This window comes from Anopheles nili, chromosome 3 (assembly GCF_943737925.1).
Source record: "Anopheles nili chromosome 3, idAnoNiliSN_F5_01, whole genome shotgun sequence".
In the NCBI taxonomy this organism is placed as follows: domain Eukaryota; kingdom Metazoa; phylum Arthropoda; class Insecta; order Diptera; family Culicidae; genus Anopheles; species Anopheles nili.
The window spans coordinates 61890451-61912471 of NC_071292.1; the positions used below are offsets into that span (position 1 = coordinate 61890451).

A 22021-nucleotide genomic window follows, 5' to 3' on the forward strand; every position below is an offset into this window, starting at 1 on the left:
CCGTGCGATTTCCATTATGCACCACACACACACACAGCCACACGGTCGAGGCTCGGGCTGTTCCCAACGGGGACATATTGCCGCGACGGAATGCCGGCCCGTAATCGTAAAATCGAGTACCCCCTCGGTTGAATGGCGTTTGCTAACCTTTTTTTCTTTTTGTTTAGCCCTCCCCGAGCAACCCCGAGAAGTGGACGAAGAAACTCCTCCGGTGGAATGCAAACTTCAGAGGTCCCACTCTTCTTGAGGGGGTCCATTCCGGGGGGTCTCCCGTGCCACGTGGAGGTGAATTTTCAGCCCTCCCAGCGGCTTCCCTAGGGCGGTAAAGAATTTGAATCCAATTGGTCCGACGGTGCCGGATCGGTGGAACGAATTCCTCGGGCATTCCTCGACGACCCGTCGGTGGGGATAAGAAATCGGTCAACATTTTGCTCTCCACCGGACATTTGAGCCCACTGCTTGGTGGCCAAGCTGCTTTAATCCCGAGAAAGCGCCCGAAAGTTCCACGGGTGGAATGTTTGCTGGAGTGCTCCAATTTCAGCAACATCGGTAGCCATTTTCGAACGGATTGGACCTCGCCGCGGGCGTGAGTCCTGCCGAAATGTGAGACTTTGTTAAGAGGCCGGTTTTTCGGGAGGCGGGTGAAAGTTTAAGCCCACCGGTTACGAGAATTACAACCATCCCGGTGTCCGGCACGGTGCTGCAGCTCTTCCGAAAATTGGGTTTCGATTTCTTCGATGGAAAGCAACACAAAAAAAAAAACATTAACCGGACCAATTCAATCGGCCAATAAAGCGAGTTTTCCAGCCCCAATTGGAGCTAATTTATCTGCCCCGTTCGGTTGGAATGTGTTTTATAGTGTTATTTTATTCCCCAGCCCGGGTTTTTGGGCCCTTTCCTGGCCCATTTCCGGGGGTGTGCTTAATTTGTCTCACCTGTGTACCGGCGGGAAAGTTGGTTTATTGACCTCCACCAGCGCACGATCGAGCTTGGTGAAGTAATTTTTCCTCATAAGAAAAGCGTCACCTTTAAACCCGCACTAGGTGCTTGTGAGGGTCGTTTTCTTGCGTGGAAAATCACGGCCGAATCTGGCCTTGAATCAATTTCACGTGTGCGGGCGCGTTGCTACTCCGGATGGTGCGCCTCCGGCAAAAAAAGGGAGTCGTTACCGTTCACCTGTCGCCAGCTGCCGGGGCCACATTTGTCGGCACCAGTGACCGCCCCGTGGGACGATTTATGAGCGCGTATCAAATTTCAATCTCTTCCACTTCATTTATTATACCGAGCGAAGGTGGAAGCGAAACCGCGCAAGAAAACCCGCATGCAGCAAACGAAAGGTTAGCAAAGAAGCCGAACGATGGTGAAAGAAATAAGGCGCGCACGCAGTCACAAACATCCTGCGCCAAGCAGTTGACAAGCGGGAACTCGGGGGCTCGGAATGGCTTCCGATAAGAGCTTTCTCGTTTTCTTTCTCTCTCTCTCTCTCTCTCTCTCACACACCCACCCACAAACACGTACACAAATGCCAAATCCAAGCGCGTTTTTCCGACCGAACGACCGTAGCTTGCTCGCGTTTTCCCGTACAGCATTCCCGTCTAATGGTGTTCTGTTCGTTTTTTTCACTTTCTCTCTCGCTTTCTCTCTCTCTCTCACCCCCACATGCACAGGTATCACGAAGATCGGATGGTGAACTACGATCAGGAGGATGGCGTGGCCGTGTCGAACAATAAGCTCACCTCCAGCATCCTGACGGTGCGGAATGCGACCGCTCGGCACGGTGGCAACTACACCTGCGCCCCGGCCAACGCCCGCCAGTCAAGCATTTACGTGCACGTGCTGAAAGGTAAGCTCCAAAAAACCACCACAGTCTTCGCCAGTCAGCTCCCACAGCTATTTCCCCCTTTCCACGTCATGTTTCTTTCCGTGGGAAGTTCCACCGACGGAATGCATTCCGCGTGGCATCGATCGCGAGGCGGGTCCAAAGTGGCTGATGCAGAAATAACGCATCCTCGAGAGGGGGGGGGGTGGGCTGGGTGGTCTGGTTTTGCTCTCCCACACTGACGAGGAGAATAAGCGGATGTTGGTTCCACCCGCATTTCCATAGCTGTCCCCAACTCGGGTCCTTGTTTGTCGCTCGGTGCAAATTCGAGCCAGCGAATAACCCACGACCGATTAGAAGCAGCATATGGTGCCCGTTGGGTACGAGGGGTTTCGTGGCCGTGAGGGTTGAAGCGAAAGGCCACGAACGAGCGAAGGGTTGAAGCAAATTCATAAATTTCAGCCCTCCCTGCCAGCGGTGGCAACTACGGCAACAACAAGGACGACGACGACGAGGACAACGACAACGGCTTGTACGATGGCGCAACTCGCATCGTTGGGGCCGAAGAAAACCCCCGTGGCCAGCCGCCAGGCGGGGTGGTTCGACGGGGACGACTGAGAAACCGAGCACGGGAGAAATTGCCCCGGGACTACTGCAATGCATCATTATCGGACACTTTGTGAAATATGAGCAGTGCAATAACATATGTTCGCCCCGGTGCTCGGAATGAGCCTGCCCGAGTGGTGGCAAGATTGATAGGGGTGCACGGGAGGGGGGGGGGGGTAGCACCCGGAAGTGGGAGCTTTTTTTTTGTTTCTTTCCTTGTTTCCCCCCCTGAAAGCACAGTGACACCGGACGTGAGCGTGGGAAAGAGCACGCCGCCGGGCCAAAATAACGGCCAAAACACGACGGCAGCCGACAGGCGAAGGAAAAACGAAAGAGAAAAAAAACACACTACTGGAACGCTAAACACCAGAATCGCACCGTGTGTGTGTGTTTGCTGGAAGCGTGCTTGAGGTCGCTTAATACGAAGAGAAAGGTTGGGGGGGTGTGGAACGACCGAAAAAAAAATACAGGGAAAATGGCCAGCACACGGGCTGGCCGGCGCTGGAAATAAATATACAATTTTCCCGTTCACATGCTCGCTCGCACATCGCGCGGCATAATGGATGCGAGCCATTCCAGGCAAAGGAGGTGAATGGGTGGCTGGTAGGGGAGGAGGGGGAGGAGGGGGAGGAGGGGGATGGGGGCAAAAAGGACGAACGATGTCCTTGGCCAACGATGCCGCCGCCTGGTCTGGCCTGCCGAAGCGCCGCCACATGCAGCAGTAGAAATTTAATTTCCTTCCACTTCCGGTGCGGGATAAAAAATAAATTTTGAGACCCCCCGGGACGCACCACGACCTTGTGTGTGTGTGTGTGTGTGTGGGTGTGTGCGTTCAACCATCGTACCCTTTTGGCAACATAACTTTGTTTCTTTTGCGAATGGGGTATGAGTGTGTTTTTTTTCAATCCCGTTTTCTTCGTCCTCTCTCTCTTTCTGTTGGATGCGTCCTCCCACTCCATGGCTTTTCGCGCGCTTTCCACCCGCTGTGAACAAAGCCTATACGCTATACGCCCACGCGAGGCTGTTCGGGGGTTTTTTTTTTCTGGCACGCTTTTCGTTTTTTTCTTTGCTTCCCTGCCTGCTTGCATCAGGCGTACACGATCGGAGTGAACACGATTTTTCATCTCTGGGCTTTGGGCGCCAAACCAAATGGAGAACGACCGGAATAAAGCCCGGCCGAAAAACTTTATTTATGAACTGCCTGCTTCAACGCGCCGACGGATGGAACGATCTTGCCTCGATCCTCGCGCCCACGATCGGTATCCGTTTGGGGGTGTGTGTGTGTGTGTTTTTTTCCCCCCGGGTTTTGCGGGAAACGCGGGTAAAGAAAAACAGACCCATTACTGGGTTTGAAACTGAACAAAAGCGGGGCAAAAGTTTTGCTCCCATCGTGGCGTAATGGACGGCCGTTCGAGCCATCCACCGGTGACGGACCGGTTGGGGTTTCTGTTTGATTTGCTGAGGGGTGTCTTTTTTTTGTATATCCTCGCGCTGGTATTTTGCGCGTGTTCGATTCGCATCGCGCACCGAGTAACGTGGGATGTAATTGGCTCTCTAAGCGGGACGTCACTGGCCATGCAGGAAAAGAAACAAAAATCTGCAATCACGAACCACGGGACGTAGATGACCGATTCGAAGGCACGTAACATACTCACTCATGCGCTCGAACACGCCAGCAAAAAGCACCGAGTGGCCGCGTGTTGATGGGGAGATACAAAACTGATAACTTTAACATTCACTTCCGCCGTAAATTGGCAAGCATTGCGCTGGCTGTGTGTGTGGGTGGGAGCTTACGCTCGTTGGTGGGAAAAGTTTTTAATACGGACTCGCAGCATCCGCGAAAGGGCATCCCGATGTTGACGTTTCCCATTTCCCTTCAACCGGGGCGGGTTTTGCTGCTGGGTGCAATTTCCTTCCCTTTCAGGATGGCACCGCAGGAGGCCAACGCGGGTGGAAAGAAAATATATATATATATTTATTACACCCGACGTTATTTTACACCGTGCGACGGGGCCCACCGGTTCCCGTTTTCCGGCCATTACTTCTGGCGGTTTGGTTCGGTTCTATTTTATGATTCGGTTGTTATTTCCTTCCCACCGACGAGATAGAACCGCGGTGGCCATGGTCACGAACGTTTGCCCGGCCCGTTCGCTCCCATCCGAATGGTGTCCTTCCCAGGACCGCTCATGGTCGTCGTGATTGGAAACTTTTCCGTAAAAGCCTGTCCCTCGTGGCACCCTCGTGGTAACAAACCGTCCACCGGGAACTTTCTCATCGACCCCCGGAAACCGACATCAGGGTGCGCATTTTGGCAGGCCAGGAAATTGTTACACCCCGTGCCGACTGGCCTGCCGACTCTGGCGCTTGTGTGTGTGTGCACGTGAGTGTATGTGCGATGGCCCATTTTCTCGTCACCGGCACGGTCGAAAGCGGATGTGAGAAAATGAATTTCATTAATGCATTTATGACGTACTCCCGGGCGTAGCGGTCGAGATGGTTCTTCCGGTATCCGGTTGGGATGGGGTTTGACTCTGACGTTTTTTTTTTTTCATTTGTATGTATGTATGTGAGTAGAAAATGTGCCCCGATGTGGTGCCAAAACTCGCCACCTAAAACTATTCGAAACTCATTATTCATTTTGCGAAACTGACAACTTGCATCGGGCGGAATGGATTCCATGCCGTGCAACTTCCGGATGGAACCGAAAGTGCACATTACTGGCATTACGGCGGGCAGATGTGCATTGACAGTTACTTAAAGTGTCAAAAACGTACCACGCTGCTGCCTACTTTGATTCACCGCGCGTGTAGCGAAGTGTCAGGCGTCATTTCGTCCTTCGTGGCATACTACGAGCGAGTTTTACGAACGAATCTGTCGCCTGTGTCGTTTACCTCTACATCGCCGTGGATGAATGGCTCTCGAAGCAGACGCGATCCGTTAACCTTTCACCCGACGCGCGTTTAAGAGTGATGATTGTCACTTGGCCGAATACGAGCCATCGAAAAAAAAAGCGAACGAATAAAAGAAAAGAGAACCCCATCTTCTTTCCACACAACCAGCACATCAAAGCTGAAAATTGTTTTCACACCGCATCGCATAAATCGAGCTCAAGGACCCCCGTGGGGTGTCCTGCCAATCACCCGACCCGCGCGTGTAAACCGAATCCACCGCGTCCTTGTGCTAGGTTAGAGGGTGAAAGGTGGCAAGGCAGCAGGACAAAACGGTGCGGGATTTAACCTCATTTTAAGAGAGCGATTCCCTCGCCCGCGGTTTGCGCTTCATCGCGCAACATGATACAAGGCAGGGGCGCAATTAGCGCGACTGAAAGAGAACGAGTGAGCGAGTGAGAGCATGTGTGTGTGTGTGTGCATTGGAAAAAGATGAATGACCCGCTTTTTACGGCTAGTGCGAGGGGTGGTGGACTTTTCGCTCTCCCACCTGCATGTCGGTTGGGAATGATTTATGTTTCACCGTGGCGCCAACCGTGGCGGTTCGATGCGCGCGGTGTCATCTTCAGGAGTGCACTTTATTTCCATCCCATCAGCCACAGCATCAGCAGCAGCCCCAGCAACTCCACCAGGTCCGTCAGACTTCGGCCAGACCTCAACGGTCGGTAAAAATGCATTAAGCATTCATTTGCCACTCGCATATTTTTACGGCGGGCGGGCGAAAATTAATCTCTTCCAGGCCAGTGCGGGTGGTGTGGGTTTCGTTTTATTTCATCGCGTCGTTCCAAAGGACATTTGGTTTTTGTTTTTCTCTCTTTTGTGGGTGCTTTTTTTTCCCCTCACGAATATCGCATATCGCTCGCTGCTCGTTCACGCAAGCTCTTTCGGTCGATTATTTTCACCGTCGCGGTGTCGTCGGTGTCGTGTGCCGGGTGGGAAAATGGGCGGCCATTAAACGGCCATCGACCGTGGTCACCTTTCAACCCCCACCCACCCCCTCCCTTCCACCCTCTATCCATGGTCCAACCAGTCAAACCAGTCGCTTATGCATTTATGAATGTCAGCGTTCGAGCGCTTGTTGATGCGATGTAAGCGCGGACGGTAGCGGCTGTAGTAGGGAATTTTCTTTTTATCTTTTTTCTCTCTCCCGTATTTTTTTGGGACTAGTGTTTCTGTGGCCACACACACGCGGCCACCCACTACGGCGTCGCGTGGGCTTCCAGGACGTTTGTTTTTTTTTGTTTTTCCCCCATCCCATTTTCGCTTTCAATTTGTTATCTGTGGCCTCCGACCGTGCGGAAAAATAGATTACTTTAAGTGGAAACGGGATTGAAAATTTTGCTCCTTTTTCTTTTTCTTTTTCTCTCCGTTTTACTCCGCTTTTCTGCTCCTGCTTGTTTCGTTTGCTCGCTCTATCGCATCTGCTGTCGCGGGATTTACTCTAACGACCGTGGTCGGGGTCGGTTTTCTTGCGTTGCAAACATAAAGCACACCGTTTCCATTACTACCACCACTGGTTCGCGTGCATATGGCACACGAATATCGCCTTCAAACGAACGGATCTGGCCCAACCGCCTGGCTCAGCTGGGTGCGCTGGAAAGCTCGTCCCCGAACGAAACCCCCACGCGAACGGTGGCTCTCGTTTTTTTTCCACCCTTTTTTCTTATTTCACCTTTACATCATGAACGCAGCTTGCAGGCTACCATCCCACACGGGAAAGGAAAATGGATTGGAACTTGTGGACGGGTGGGGTGGAACGGGTGGGGGGGAGACCTCCCCCGCCCAAGGTCACTCCGGCGTTTGTTTGTTGCGCCGTTCGACCCAGCCTGGAGCGGGTTTGTTGCTTCGGCAGTTCATTCTAGAGCCCGGAGCTTATTCAGGGTTTGTTTTTGTGTGAGATTTTTCCACCACCACTGTGTGTGCGTGTGCGTGCGTGGGTGTGTGTGTATGAAAGAACTCGCGTGGCACCACCGGCTACCGTAAGCCAGGAGCAAACCGTAAGCAAGTATCAAGCGCTCGGGAAGCGGAGCGTGTGTAATAAATTTTCATTTGTTGAATTATGTAAAATTAAGCCCGAACCGAAACCACCCACTCCCATGGGGGAGGAGACGGAGAATCGGGTCCTTTTTTCCACCACCGGTTCCTTCGGAGCGGTTGTTTATGTTACCGTGGCGCTTACCGGGACGTTCCGTCGGTAGGCTCGCATCGAAGCAAAACCCGCACCGTTTGCTTCATTTGCCTTTGCCGCACGACGGATAGTTTCTTGTGCGGAACCGGAGTGGTCCCGATGGGGGTTTTTTTTTTGTTTTTGGTCGTGGGTGAAGGGAAGGCGTGAGCTTTTGGGGTGCTTAAAATTTACACCATTTCATAAACCACCGCAGCGCAAATCGAGAAGAACGCGATCGCTGCTCAGGGCGGTCGTGTACAGCGTTCTTTTTTGTGTGTGTTATCATCGGCTTTTCTTTGTTCAAATTGAACGCGCTTCAAAATTGTGTGGCACGCCGTGAAAGTGAAGAAAACAATATCCCCGTGGCACTTTACACGTGCCTTCTGTCTGCGGGTTTTTGGAGAGCATTAAAACTAACGATGATCGCCATACGTTTGTGGTGGTGGTGGTTTTTTTTTGTTTCTCCGGCTTAGTATCAACTCGTTCTCTGCCCCCACGACCGGGAATGGGCGGCACTTACATTAATCCTCGGATGTAATATTCATTCGTGTAAAATGTGCGGGTTTTTCCTTCTTGTGTTTTTTTTTGTTTCCGCTGTTCCCTTTCTTTTAACCACGGCTGTACGCGAGCAATTTTTATCAGCCCCAACACGAATGGCGCTGGCGAGCCATAAATCGTGCGTCCGTGAGGAAAATTGCGCCCAACTTCCCTCGGTGGGCGGAATTTTGTGACGGGCGCTTCACGAAAGCTAGAAATTGCAAGCCCCCGTTGTCCCTGACCTGGACGGCTAGTTATGTAAACTAGCCCGCGGTGTAACTGCAACCCGAAAGTCACGTCGATGAAACGTGAACGTGGGACGAATCGAGGGCACAGAAAGCTGGGCCGGATTTTACCGGTACAGGCCGCGGACATTATCGTTCGGACAAGGCGAAATTTTCCGCACGTGCTCGGCGCAACTATTGTGTAACTTTTCCCGAGGCCACATCGCCCCGAAAGTGACCCGCATGGCTCGCGGCTGGGCTCATAATTTATGACAAGATTTGCATCTTAAAAAGAGAGGGAGAGAGAGAGAGAGCGAGAGATAGAGCGAAAGTTTGCAATTGTTTTTAGTTACGTTTCTTTTGCGTGTGTAGTTTTTGTTCGTTGAATTTCCCCACGCTATGGTGAGGGAAAAGTTGTCTTTTACGATTTAATTTGTGTCGGTTTTTCCGCGAATTGTTCCACCCCAATCCGTGCTACGGTCGGAATGTACCTTCCTCACGGCTTCATCTCCAAATCGATATGCTATTCGGTAGAAATTTATGTAATTACTTTCCAACCACATCTGAGCCACGGCTCAGACCTTCGGTTCAATTCGGGAGGCGCAGGAAAACCATGCCCAGCGCTACGGAAAATCAAACATTCCTTAGTGGCACGATGGCGAGAAGAAATAAAGTTTTCTCACAGCAAACACACACACACACACACACACGGTTTTGGGTTTTTGGTTCTCAGTTTGGCCCGAAATCGACCAGCCTTCTCCCTGGGAAAATTTCGATCGTAATACATCACCGTGTGTCGTGTGTAAAACGGACCGCTGATGGACGAAAACTAGAGCTCGAACGTTTGGCCCTCGTTCACGCCCTCGGTGGGTGGGTGGTTTTTCGGTGAATTCAACGACTCGGGTGATCAAAAAAGTTTTTCCCGAGAGCATGCCCGAGCGAGCGAGTCGACGTAAAAAGTGGTACTGTTTAGCTGTTTATTTGCCGGCTGGTTTCCTTTTTACTTGTCGTTGAGTAAGCGAGCGAGCGAGCGATCGCTGTCGCAAAAAAAAACGAGACCACCGGCTGTCCAGGTCAGCCGGCAGGACACTTTTGTGGGTCGGGTATTTATTTTGAGCAGCAAAATTGTGTTTTTGCACGCTTTGCCATACGAGTGAAGATGAGCAAGAAAAAAGAACCCCCCCAGCAGAAGTACACTCACAAATCTCTACTCTCCATGGTGCTTTTTCTTCGGAATATGTACATGTACATTTTACAAGCAGGCAACACACGGCACAACGGTTGCATCGAACAGCGAAATAAACGCAGGGTTTGGAGAGTGATAACAAGAGTGAGAGCGAGAACGAGAGAGAGAGAGAGAGAGTGGGAGCGAAATTTGCACTTACAATTTGTATTTGCTGTAACTTATACGTCCTTGTTTCATTTTTTTCTTCGTCGTTTTCACATCGCTTTCCCAACTCAACCCGGATCGTGATCCTCACCCATCACCCTGGGAAGGGAGATTTATTCCAAGTTCCGCACGATGGAAATATCGCAAGCATTCGCACGCCCGATAGATGCAGGAAAAGTTTCAATCGTTCCCGGGGTGCGAAAACGACACCGTGTCGTAGGGAACAAGTAGCAAGAACCCGACAGTGAAGGTGTAGAAAATCGCGCGTGTACCAACAAAAAAAATCCTAGCTTCCCGGGGCAGCTGACAAGAAGCGAAAAAAAAAATCGTACAAAAAAGCTTGCGCAATACATGCGCCAAACCGGAACCGGGTGGTGGGTAATGTAAACGTGTTAAGCGAAATGTCTCAGCCCACGAATAGGGGGCGGGTAAGCGATCGTTTGGTAAAGAAGACGCGTGTGTACGAAAGGTTGCCCTTTTATGCAAATTTTTCACCTTTTCCCAGCGTAATGGCACTCGGTGGCTGGATGCCAACGTCGTGGAAAATCGGCAAGGTGATGGCCCAACCGAGGGCAGCTTTATTTTCACCACCACCGGTGGTGCCATTCCGGTCAAGTTACGTCCGTGTGTCCGTCCCGTGTGGCGTTTTGCGTGTCGTGGTTTTCGAAACGCGCCCGGGGTTTGTGCGAATGCGAATTTTTCGGTCAGATAAAGCTCTCCAAGGGCCGATGTTTTTATCGATCCGAGTGTCCTGGTTGGGGGCCGAGATACGCAAAAAAAACACACACACACACAGCCAAAGTGGTTCGTTTTCCACGCGGGCTGGTGGTGTGTTTGTTTTTGCGCGATTTTGCGGCCAGCCACACCTAGCGGACGTCTCGAAGTCACTAGGCAGGTTTGGCTGGCGTACTCTCGCTACTCTCGCACACAAAAGCGATGACATGTTTACGAGTACGCACCATCGGCAAACTTACACGTTCAAAATTCAATCAATTTACGCCCGTTTTTACCACACGTGGGGGGGGGGGGTTTCCATTCCGGCATGTACTTTTTTCCACTCGTCCCCGGGTCTCGTGGAACCGATGATTGCAAAAATCATATCTTTACACATGACTTCCTTGTGCGCACGGGCGAACAAAACCCGCACCAAAGGTGAGCAGAGCCAGCGGCCGGTGAGTCCCCAAAGACCCAATGAAATCAATCTTCATCAAAGTTGAGGCTTTTGTGGTGTTTGTACATTTTCACACCTTTCGGGGACCGCTAGTGGCCGGACTTGGACTGGCAGGCTTCCGGTGGCAGGTGACCGGTGAAAGGACATAATTTTTCATTCTTTTCCGGTGCATTGGCATGGGGTTTTTGTTTTGCTGCCTTTTCTTTTTTGGTTCTTTCTTTTTTCTCGTTTCCACACGATCATGGCGTGGATGTAAAATTGATGATTGTTTCGAATTTCACTTACTTACACCCTGACTTACACCTGACACCGGATCGGGGATCGAGTTCCAACGGGGTGTCTTTTGGGGGCGATTAAGCGAACACAGGTCGGTTGGCTGGCTGGCTTTCGCCCTCTCAGGTTGCTTTCGTTCACCTGCCGCGTTGATGAATGATTGGCACAAAAAGGGTGCCTAGGCTTGCCGGGGGCAGGAAAACGATAAGACGCATAAGAAACAGAAACGAGCCACACGCGGGGTTGGGGTTAAGGTTGAGCTGGCTTATCGCCCCGGAAGTTGTAGGTGACTGACCGTGTGTTCATCACACGGTCGTCCCCTCGGTAATGAAGTTTGAACTACGGGCGATAAATTTGGCCATTACTTTCGCGGCACCTTTGTTGGTAAAACAACGCGATGGGTGTTTGTTTTTCAACGAAAAGGGGAGGAGCTTTTACCATCATGAAATTGAGTGGAGAAATATGAATGTGAATTGATCGTTTAACTAAAATTCAATAAAAATCTCGCGTATAAATTGGCCTTCAAAAACGTACTTTATGCTTTAGATTGGTACTCGAAATTATACTGGATCGAAAATTGAAAATAACGTAAAAGTGCTCCAGTTATAAGCTTTTAATGTTACCGCACATGTTGAAAAAAAAAAAAAAACTCCCGCCAACGAATCTTTTCCTTCCCACCACAGTAACATTTCGCTGCATTGTGATTGTTTCGTCTAACGCAATGTCGGGTCTAATTTTTCTTGCTCCATTTTCCAGCCACCCCGGTCTGTGCGTTCAAATCAGGTAGGCCATGCCGAACGCATTCCGATCGAGTCATCCACAGACGTCCACATCCCATTTCCATGACAATAGCTCACTACCTCGGGAATAGTGGCTGACCACGGTGCCCTTTTGTTGAGGGAGGGAGACCTAGCAACAAAAACAAAAAAAAACAAAAAAATCCCATCACCGGTCATCCGATGCCGGACTTCACCGGATGGCGTTTGTTGCTTTGGCGAGGAAAAATCACAAACCGAACGATGCGCTCTCGTGTCCAAATGTTCCTTGCAAATGAAGCCCCATCCCATCACATGTCCTTGCCACACCAACCGTCGGGAACCGTTGTTTGCTAATCGCTTTCTCTCTTGCATGTGCGCGTGTGCGTGCGCGTGCGTGTGTGTGTGTACTTTCAGGTCAAAAGCCAGCCGCAATACACGATCCGAACCAGAATCCGACGGCCACGTCCGGTGCACGGGCCTTCCGGTGTGGTTGGCTTCGGCCCACCACCGACAGCAGGTGTTGCTTGGCCCTTGGAGGGCTGTTGCCGGCCCTCGTCAGTCTCCTCGTGCCACTGGTCCACTGGCTCACGTCCCCGGTGTCCGGTGATCCCGCCATGACCGGCAGCCTCTCCCGAAGCGGCACCACCACACGAAGGGATGACCGGCCTTACCACAATGGCACGCGGCTCGGCTGCACGCTGCTCTGTATACTGACCGCTGTTCTACTACCGCTTCCCGTTACGACTATCTTCAGCAAAAGTATTAAACTGTTCGATGTAGTTTAAATGGTGCCGCAGGATGCGCCCGGGCATCCGGGCTCGTCGGGACGGAACGATCGCACTCCCTTAGCGATAGGTATAAATATTTTGTACAGGTTTTCTAGCATTAAACTGTTTAGATCGAGAGGTTAATGTTTTGCGGGCAGTACAGAAGGGGGATCGGGAACCAGTTCCGAATGGGGGGTACGATACGTTTCCAGGAAGCGACTGTTAAGCTGCCGGTACATCATCCAGCTCTGTTGGGACCTGCATTGCAGGTTTCTGTAAAGTGCCCGGTCTCTCACCGCCTTCGTAAACTGCATTAGCTCAGTAGGGCAACTAAAGCTAATGCCAGCCGATCGATGCACCATTGGAAAATCGTCCTTCCATTTTCAGATATCTTTTGCAAATCAATCAAGACGGATGAGATCGACGAGTGGTCGGGTTTCGGGACACCGGTTACCCGGAAGCTACTACTTCTAATTGAAATCGTTCGACAACGGCTAACGTGCGCCAAATTCTCGGAACAATAAATCCTACCGCACGTCGTATTTGGCAGCAGCACTCTCTCGCTCTCTCTCTCTTCCAGTGGGTGTGATTCGAGCGTGGGAGTGAGGGAAAACTTTGCGTTCCTTCCCGAATCGGACTTGCGCCGCTCCCAGCCATTGCGCTTCTCTCGAAAGACCCCATCGCTCAACTGCAAGCCGGATAAAAGTATTTGCGATGAAATATTGATTAAACAAACGCTCCCGATCAATTCCGCGCTCGGTTGAGCAAATCCTCACCCAACCCACGGTTCGCTGGTTGTTGGGAAAACGATTTCATTTTCCCTTCGGACTGGTCCGTCCTGGTGGGTCCATTTCTTACCCACTCGCTCACTCACTCTCGCTGAGGGGTCTTTCCTTAGATCCGACCACCGTGCATCTGATAGGGAATCAAGTTTCTTCGGCAGACCAAAGTTGCGGTTGCAGTAAAGTTTTTCCTCCCACCCTTCGGCTTTGGTGGAGCCCGACCGCTTTAATGATATCATTATCGAGGGATGGAGCAAAAAAAAAAAGGTAGGGCCACATTCTACGTATCACTGCCAGCACGATACGAATGCAACGGATTGCGATGAGTAGCGATGGAGGCTTGTGTCTTTGCGATCGCACAACCTTAAGCCACTCGGGTGGGGGTGGTTGGGAAATGCGAGAAAAATCTCCGCTCCACGGTTGGTGAAAAGTAATATAAAAGTTTTGCGAAGCTTGGGGAAAAAACTCTGCGCCACTCGCGAGGCACTCGTGCTGGAAAGCGACCCGCGGATTAGCTTGCCACCATCGTTGGGGAGTCTAATGATTCTAATGCACCGCCAGACCGTAGCGTAGAGGCAACTAATCATGAATAAAACACACTTATCTGGCCTTCGAACGGGAAAAGCAACTGGCGTGGATGGAAACTTTGCACTCTTTTCTTTTGGGGGGAGCGAATGAAAGAAAAAAAACACAACTCGCTTTCAATAATGCACGAGCTCGTGCACTCGGCTGCATCATTGATGGTATTTTGCATAAACGATTAAAAATGCAAATTATAACAGTTTTTTTTTCTCCAGTGACAGCCCCCTTTTCGGTGCGGTTCGTTGCATTCAAAGTGCGACCGTACATCGAGGTGCAATTTATCAGCGGCCAAATAAGTTCCTCCCTTTTTTGGGGGAAGTCGGGAACAAACGAAAGCAAAAATATGACGAAAAAAAAAAACACTTTCTAATTCCAGCCGTGAAATTTGAAACCAATGCACGGAGTCGTCTGGAGCGGAATGCATTTCGTTTTTTTTTTTGGTGCAAAAATGCATTTTCCCGGAGCACGCAAAGAAACCGGAAATGAGCTTTTTCAACGCTAAAGGCCACCCACAAAACCTGCGGCGTGCATGACGGGGGGCTAATCCTTTCCGTCACTTCCGTCGTTTAATTATGCGTGTTGCATTATGCATGGAGCAGGTTGCAGGATTAAAATGCTGCAAAATTATGTATTTTCCTGCCATTACCGTACACTCGTGACACGTGAGCGTAGGCAGCGTAGGTTTCCTAATGCTGCTTTGCTTGGTTCGCTTGTTTTCGCTTTGACGACACGAAGCGTACCTATCCGACGGTACTGCATTCCGAAAGGATGCACCATAATGCACCGTCAATGGGTCCGGTAGATTGGATATCGATCACGGTTCGAGAACGTCGCGATATGAATACTGGATGTGCAAGTGCAACGTGCACGTGGGACGGGAGCCGATTACATTCTCGCAAGCTCTCGTTGGTCCTTGGGATCGGAAATCGGTACCGGGTGATCGATTCGCATTTATTTTTCATCTGCCCTGCATCGTGGGAAAGGATCGACCACCATTGCTAGACTGGCTCATTTCGTTCGCTCAGCGAAAGGACGATGCGGACAGGAGCGGCACTATCGCAAACAAATCGAATGACAATCCTATTTTCCTTCGCTATCGAAAAATATTGTCGTAAAGAGTAAGCCGGCGGTGGGTCTGGTGGGTTTGCTGGGGCGCAATGGCACAGGTTTCCACCCACAGCGATGGGAAAACCGGTGAACTGTGCTACCTTTTGTCAGTCGGTCGGTCGGATTGACTCCGGTTCAGAGAACAGCACCGGGTCCTAGCCACTTCAGCTGAGAAGGCAGGAGAAAGTTAAAGAGCGTACGATGGAGCAAAACGCAAAAAAAACGCAAACTTCCAATACACAACGATGACAATGGTGAGGTATGCAAAATTGGTACCATTCCGGTGGGGATATGGAAATAACCTCACGGTGTGGGTTTGCTTCCAGGAAGGACACACTGCAACACCGACCCAAATGAGTGTGAACAGCGTGGATGATGTACCGTGTGTGTTTGTTTGTGTGTTTGGGTTTCTGTTTATCTCTTTTATTTTTTTTTTGTTCAACTCCGTCTCGGTCCTCAAATGTTTCGAAAATAAAAAACGTTCGTACCCTCTGGAGGCTGGATGCGGACCCCTAAATCCGTGCGAAATGTGAAGAATCAAAACAAAAGCACACACCCACCCACAAACACATACACGCGCGCGCGTGGGTGGAAGCAAAATCAGAGCCGAATTTCCCAAAAAAAACGATCTACTTCCTCGCTACTCGTGGTACTCGCGTGGGCGGTTTGGTGGGATAGAATCGAATTAAACCAGCGAGATGAGCACGTGCGAATGCTGGCAGGAGTTGTAAAATAGAATTGCCGCGCAATAAAAGTCCTACGGCCGTCAAACGGAACCGACTGAAGCGTGATAGTGACGTAACGCAAGCCTGCGCATACTCGCGTGTGTGTGTGTTTGAGTGCGAGGGGAGTGAGGATAGGGAATGGTTCTGGCCGTTATTTTTAATTGTGGAAAAATCCCGGGAACTGTGCACCGTGAGGCCGGGCGAAATCGTTGGCACGAATGCTGGCCGAATTAAGCTAGCACCTAGAACAATAATATCAAGATTAAACCCGTAAAATCAAACCAGGAATTAAGGAGAAAGCAAACAAGCGAAGCGAAACGCTCCACTGGTGGCGCAAATTCGCACCCGTAATTAAAACTCATCCCTTTCTCAAAAAACAAAAAAAAAGCGCGAGACGAAACCGTCAAACGCGGGCATCCCGGCCACACAAAATTTAAACGGTGAGTGAAAATTGTAATATAAAACATAAGAGTATAATGAAACCGTGATCGGCTACTGGGAGGACTTACAGAAAAAAAAAACAAACACACAAGAAACGACGGGAAGCAGCGAGGGAGGAAAATGAAACAGAACGTAAATCAAAAAAGCACATGCGAACACGATAATCCAATTGGCATGACGTGGAACAAAACGAGTAACCGCACGAAACGATCGAAAATGCGCGTCGCTGCACGAAACAAATGGATGGGCATCGGAGCAAGCGCTGGTCGAGCTTTTCCACCGTGTTGGGTTGGGAAAAAAAAGGAGGAAGCCCACAGCTTGTTGCCAATGGCAACGCGTAGGCACGTGGTGAAAAAGGGGCGCACAATAGAGACATAGAGCGAGAGAGAGAGAGAAAGAGAGAGAGAAAGAGAGAGGGAATGTGAATGGGAAAAAATAACAATAAAAAGACGACGGAAACAATTATGGAAACGATTAAAAATAACTGTTAAAAAGGCTAATTATTTCCATTGAATTACTCCAACTTCCGTAACCGCAGGTCCCGCGAGCGGGTGGGGTGCACGACTGTTGACCGGTGCGTGGGAGCGAAAGGGGGAGAAAGCGGGCGAGTAGATGGAGATTTAAAAATCGAAAAAGCGTTGTACGGTACCTCCTTCCAAGGCACCGGCGGACGAAAAGGACGAACGAGTGAGTAGGTGCAGTTCGCCTAGTACGTTAGCGGAGGAAGTGTAATAAAAGTTTAATGGTAAAAAAAACAACACATCTACACACACATACACACGTTCACGTGAAACCACAGACACCTACAGACACCGTAGCTAGATTTTAGCGTTTCGGAATGAAGAACCTGTTGTGGGGCGGGAAAGTGAATAGAAAAGTGGCTCTGAACAAGAAGGGCATAAAAAAAAGAAGAACAGGCAAGCAAAAACCCGGATAGAAACAAAAAAAAAGCCCCCAACGGATGCTCCGGAGGGTGGAAAAAACGTTCCACAAAAACCGCAGCGGTTGGCGGATGGTGGAGGGTTCATAGGAAAAACCACCAACACCACCCCTTTTGGGAGGAGGGCGAATTGGGGAGGTTAATTTTAATGTTTAAGAACGAACTTTTACCTTTTCTCTCGCGGCTCCTTCCCGCAACCAAGTGTGAAAAGCTCTCGCGTGTGGGAGGAAAGGTTTATCCCCTCCCTCCTCCCCCCTCCCACCAGAGGGTTGCGGTGTAATTGTGATTTTGATTGTGGTGTTTTTCCTCGCCCATTAGCTCGTTCTTTGGGGGCACGGGATGCTTGAGGAACAGCGAATTGTTGCCCAATTCGACTTCGTACCTTAGCCACAATTAATCCACTCACTCTCACACACAAAAAAAAATGCCGCAACACACGGAATGACCGGTGGGAATGTTTCTATTAAATTAAAGCAAAAAGTCGCACCACGTTTCAATTGTTCGAGACTTGGAACCGGATCCAGGTACGGAGGAGGAGAGCGACAGATTGAAGCCATTCGTCGGCAATGGCACGGTAGGAATGTTGGTTCACGCCGTCAAGTGTTTTTGTTTTGTAAGATAGGTTGGATTACACCGTTGACTTGGGCCCTTGGTACGGTCGAATGAAGAAAAAAAAAACAAACAAACAAAAATAAAACAAAAAAGAATAACGTCTGTGGGGCAGCCCGATAGGACGGGTGGCTGCGACGGAAATACGAGCGACGATGAAAATGGTTATAATTAAAGTGAAGTACGAAGTATCTGAATAATAAATATTATTGATAAAAAAGTGAACAGCCGGGCAGGAGTTTGCGTTGTCCTTGCGATACGGAAAGAAACGAATCAGGCCCATCGCGATCAGGTAAGATCACACCGGTCTTAAATCGCCCGAAACGGGTGCATTAGCACGGCTGGAAAAGCGTTGGTTGGCTTTTTGCACGTTCCTTCGCTTCCCCGAGAAGCAAACAAACTTCGATCATAAATAAAAATGTTTGTTTCACGTCGTGTATCGCAACCTTTCCGCCTTTCAGCTTCTGGAGGGCCCTGGCTCGCCCTCTAATTGAGACACGCTGTTCAAAGGACCTTCCCATTCGTGCCTTTGCACCTTTTTTCGAGTACATTTTTTTAACACGAACACAACACCAGCACCACCATCGTTCTCCAGGGGGACGATGTTTAGGCTTTAGGCTAAATTCAACCTTCCACTCGATCGCTTAATTCGGGCGCACTCTGAACGTGACAGGATTATTTGTGCACGCGAGAAGGAAAAGCAAAAACTTTCCACCGACAGCCGGAAGCCGGAGGACGCTGCGAATTTGCCGTTCAAAAGAAGAGGCAAAAAACAAGCACTGGGGGGAGTCCAAAACAAGCGTCATAAAAATGGAATGAAATAATCCGGGGAGGTGGAATTAAAAACAAAAACCTCTCACAGAGATGAAGAAAATTTCGAGAAGCTTCTCCTCCACTTCGTTGCACGGCACACGCGTTGCGAAAAGTTTGCTCATATTTTTAATTTATTTGAGCCAAGTTTTGTTGTTTCTGCGCCTTCGTTCTGTGAGGGGTTTTTTTTCATAGAGACGTGTCGCTGAGTGGACGAACTCGCATCTATTCTTCTACGGTGTCTATTTCTTCTACATTATTACCAGGAAAGAGCGAGATAGAGTCAAAAGTCGCTCAAAACTACGTATACGTCACTACCGAAAAGGTCAAGACGGATCAAATAATAGAAAAAAAACTCCTTCAACCTGCAACGGCACTTTATGATAATGAAATTCACCCGCGCTCACGAAAAGCTCGCTGCCAGAGACGGGCCGTGAAAAATGGAAACTTAAGAGCCGGCAATTGAAATTGATGAGCCTGTCTCGCGAAAGGCGATACGTGCCACCCAGCCCGGTGCAACTATAAGATATCGAAATTTCATTCCCTTAACCGACATTGTTGCCGACTCGTTACCAAACCCGTCGATCGGGGTGAATCAATCAACCGAGCGGAGTGCTGGAATGGTAACCAAGAACCGGCACCGGATACGAATGATTACCGTGTAGCGAAAGCTCCCGTCAATCTCGGTGCCATGTTGGTGCTTGGCGTGGAAATTATGAGCGCCCCTTTTTCCCATGAAACGCTTTTTGGGTGGTGTACATCCCGCGAAAACTGCAACCATTTGTTACTGCCGGTGCAACTGCCGGCACTGCGATCGCTTCAGAAATCCTATCCAGGCACACTTGACCTCAAACTTTTGCAGCAATCAATAGTCTGATGGATTCCCGCCCGTTCCTGAGCGGGGATCGTTACATATTTTACCGCCCTTGGCCCTAACTGAAGCAGGGGGCATTACTTTCGAAGGTTTTGTGCTCTTGTCGATAAGTTGTGAACGGGTGAAAAACGCACTTCACTCGAGGGAAAGACGTGAATAAAACACTAACAATGTAGGGATACCGTTAAGTGGAATGTATTTTCCAACTCCCGTAGTTCGAAGATTGAATTAAAAAAAATACTTGGGCTTGAGTGTGATAGATAACACGAGGAATGCCTAAGAAAACTCTCTGCATGCATGCTTCCGTGGAGACTATCCTTGGATCCTTGCGCAAGGAGCTTCAAATTTACACACAGCATTCGTGTTGTTCCACCTCTAGTTCACGCCTCAGAGCATTAGGTTATAATTCTTCATGTTTATGAAGCTACCAATCTTACCTTCGCATTTTTTTTTTTTCATTTAACCACCGCCAAATAGGTTTTTCGTAACAAACCCATTAATTGAACCGATTCACCACTCCACGTCACGGCGAATATTTACTCGATTCATTTCCCTCTTTCCCGAACCATCAAAACACGCATAATCCTAATTGAACATGACGCTGGCTTAGGGCAGGAAGAGAATAAGAAAAAAATATATAAAAAGCACGAGAAAAGCGGATGATTAAATTATCCTGGAAAGCATGCCACGGCGGACAGATTCGAGTAATCCGCAGCGTTGCCGAACTCTGCGCTACCGGCAGCTGCCGAGCACATCCGGCGGCCACTTGCATCTCAAAAACCCCTTTTTTCTCCACAAGCTGGCCGGGGGGGAAAGCGTCTTTTATCCCTCTCAGCTACCTCCCTGCTAAGACTGAGAGTGCTCCACGCCACCGCCCACTAAAACGGAAGGTTGGAAAAATCGCAATAGCAAATAGCGGCACGTTGCGTTTCGGCTTGTGCCGGTTTTGTTTGTGTGCGAGTGCACGGGGTAAAATTTGTGCAAAAGTTTTCCGAATTAGTCAACGCCGGGAGGTTGATTTATTCATTATCTGCATAATAAATTTTGAAAAGTTTCTAAATTAAAATCACCCGACCTCGGTTCGCGTCTCGGGCTCCGGGTGCTCCGGTACCCCGGGACGTGGTCCAGGTCAGGATCAACCGAACGGTCGGAACGCTCCCTGAGAAGCACACAGGGTGATGCAAAATAATATTAAATACAATTCAACCCCAGCCAATGGGGAGCTGCGGGTGTGGGTGGGTGTAGCTTGATATGTTTCATTTGTTCACACGAACAGGCTTGCGGGGTTGTATTGGATTATCACTCGAGACTCGAACGTTGAATGCTCGAAAGCCCAGAATAATCCACGGAGAAGCCTCGCGATTTTTTCGCGCCCTTCCGAGTAGATTAAGCAGATTAAAACCTGCGTACTGCTGCGGACGGTTTCACGGTAAAAGCCGTGCACTCAAAATGTGCAACGTGAAGGCGAAACACGAACAAACTGTAATAAAAATGCACACTTTGACAAACAAACAGCAGCGGGAAAGCTGAACGGAACTGGGAAAGAAAATAAACGACCGTGCAAGAAGTAGGCGAGGGAGGCTGGTAAAAAAAAACACCGAAGAAAGGAAGCGTCGGAGAAGAAGAACAGCAAAAAAAAAAGAAAACACTCAGCACCACGCAAAGAAACGTTCGACGCTGGAAAACGTGCTTCAAAAGTTGATTCTTTCGGCAAACACGAACGAGCGGCACAAAGTTATCCAAGTTGGCGTTGGCAAAAGCGGACCAAAATGGCGGGCAAGAACAACAACAACAACAACAGCACCATCGGAAGGAGTGAAAGAAAAAACCAGCCCGCTTGCTAGTTTTGCGATGCTTTTCACGTTTGAATGCAAGCCAGCAAACGGAAAAAGGATGAGAAAGAAAGAGAGAAGCAAAAAAAAGAAAAGCACAACGCTCACTCACCCACTCTGTTTGCGTTGTTCGTGGAGTTGTTTTATGCCTAGGCGCACGGGATTGACATTTTGAATTCATTTTAAACTTTCCGCTTACGAGCATTACGATTGAGCGAACGGGGGAGCCAGCAAATCGAGCAAGCATAAGACGAACGCTGAATGTGTGGGAAGCTTTTCCCCTGATGTATGTGGGTGGGTGGGTGTGTGCGCGTGTATGTGCGGCTCGCAAACGGACACCGCTTTTCCGGTGGCGCCGAAGAAATGGAAGAAAAGTTGCAACCAGTCATAGGACGATCGTTGAGAGGCGAATAAAAAAAAAGCGGAAAGAAACGGAAACCGTTGTGAAACGCGCAAAACGCCGTAAACTTGCGAAGAGCACAAGAAAAGCTCTACCGGAAAAATGAATCGTTAGTGGGAAAAGTTTTGATATCGAATTGATAACGAGAAAAGTGAAATTGTCGACCACGCGCGGAGGGAAAACGTGAGCGAGCCGATGGAAATGCAAACCCCTGCGCACGACGATGCAGTCGATGCACTTACAGATTCGGAAACGGATG

The 22021-nt window shown here is 49.6% G+C and overlaps 1 protein-coding gene across 1 annotated transcript in view; it reads left to right on the plus strand.

Annotated features, from left to right (window-relative positions):
• LOC128725637 (titin-like) overlaps nt 1-12678 on the plus strand; it is a 35030-nt gene extending 22352 nt beyond the window's left edge. Inside the window, exons 5-6 of the mRNA XM_053819397.1 lie at nt 1668-1843; nt 12308-12678. Coding sequence (XP_053675372.1) covers nt 1668-1843; nt 12308-12678 — 547 coding nt within the window. The remainder of the gene's footprint in view (nt 1-1667; nt 1844-12307) is intronic.
• Nucleotides 12679-22021: the final 9343 nt, after the last annotated feature.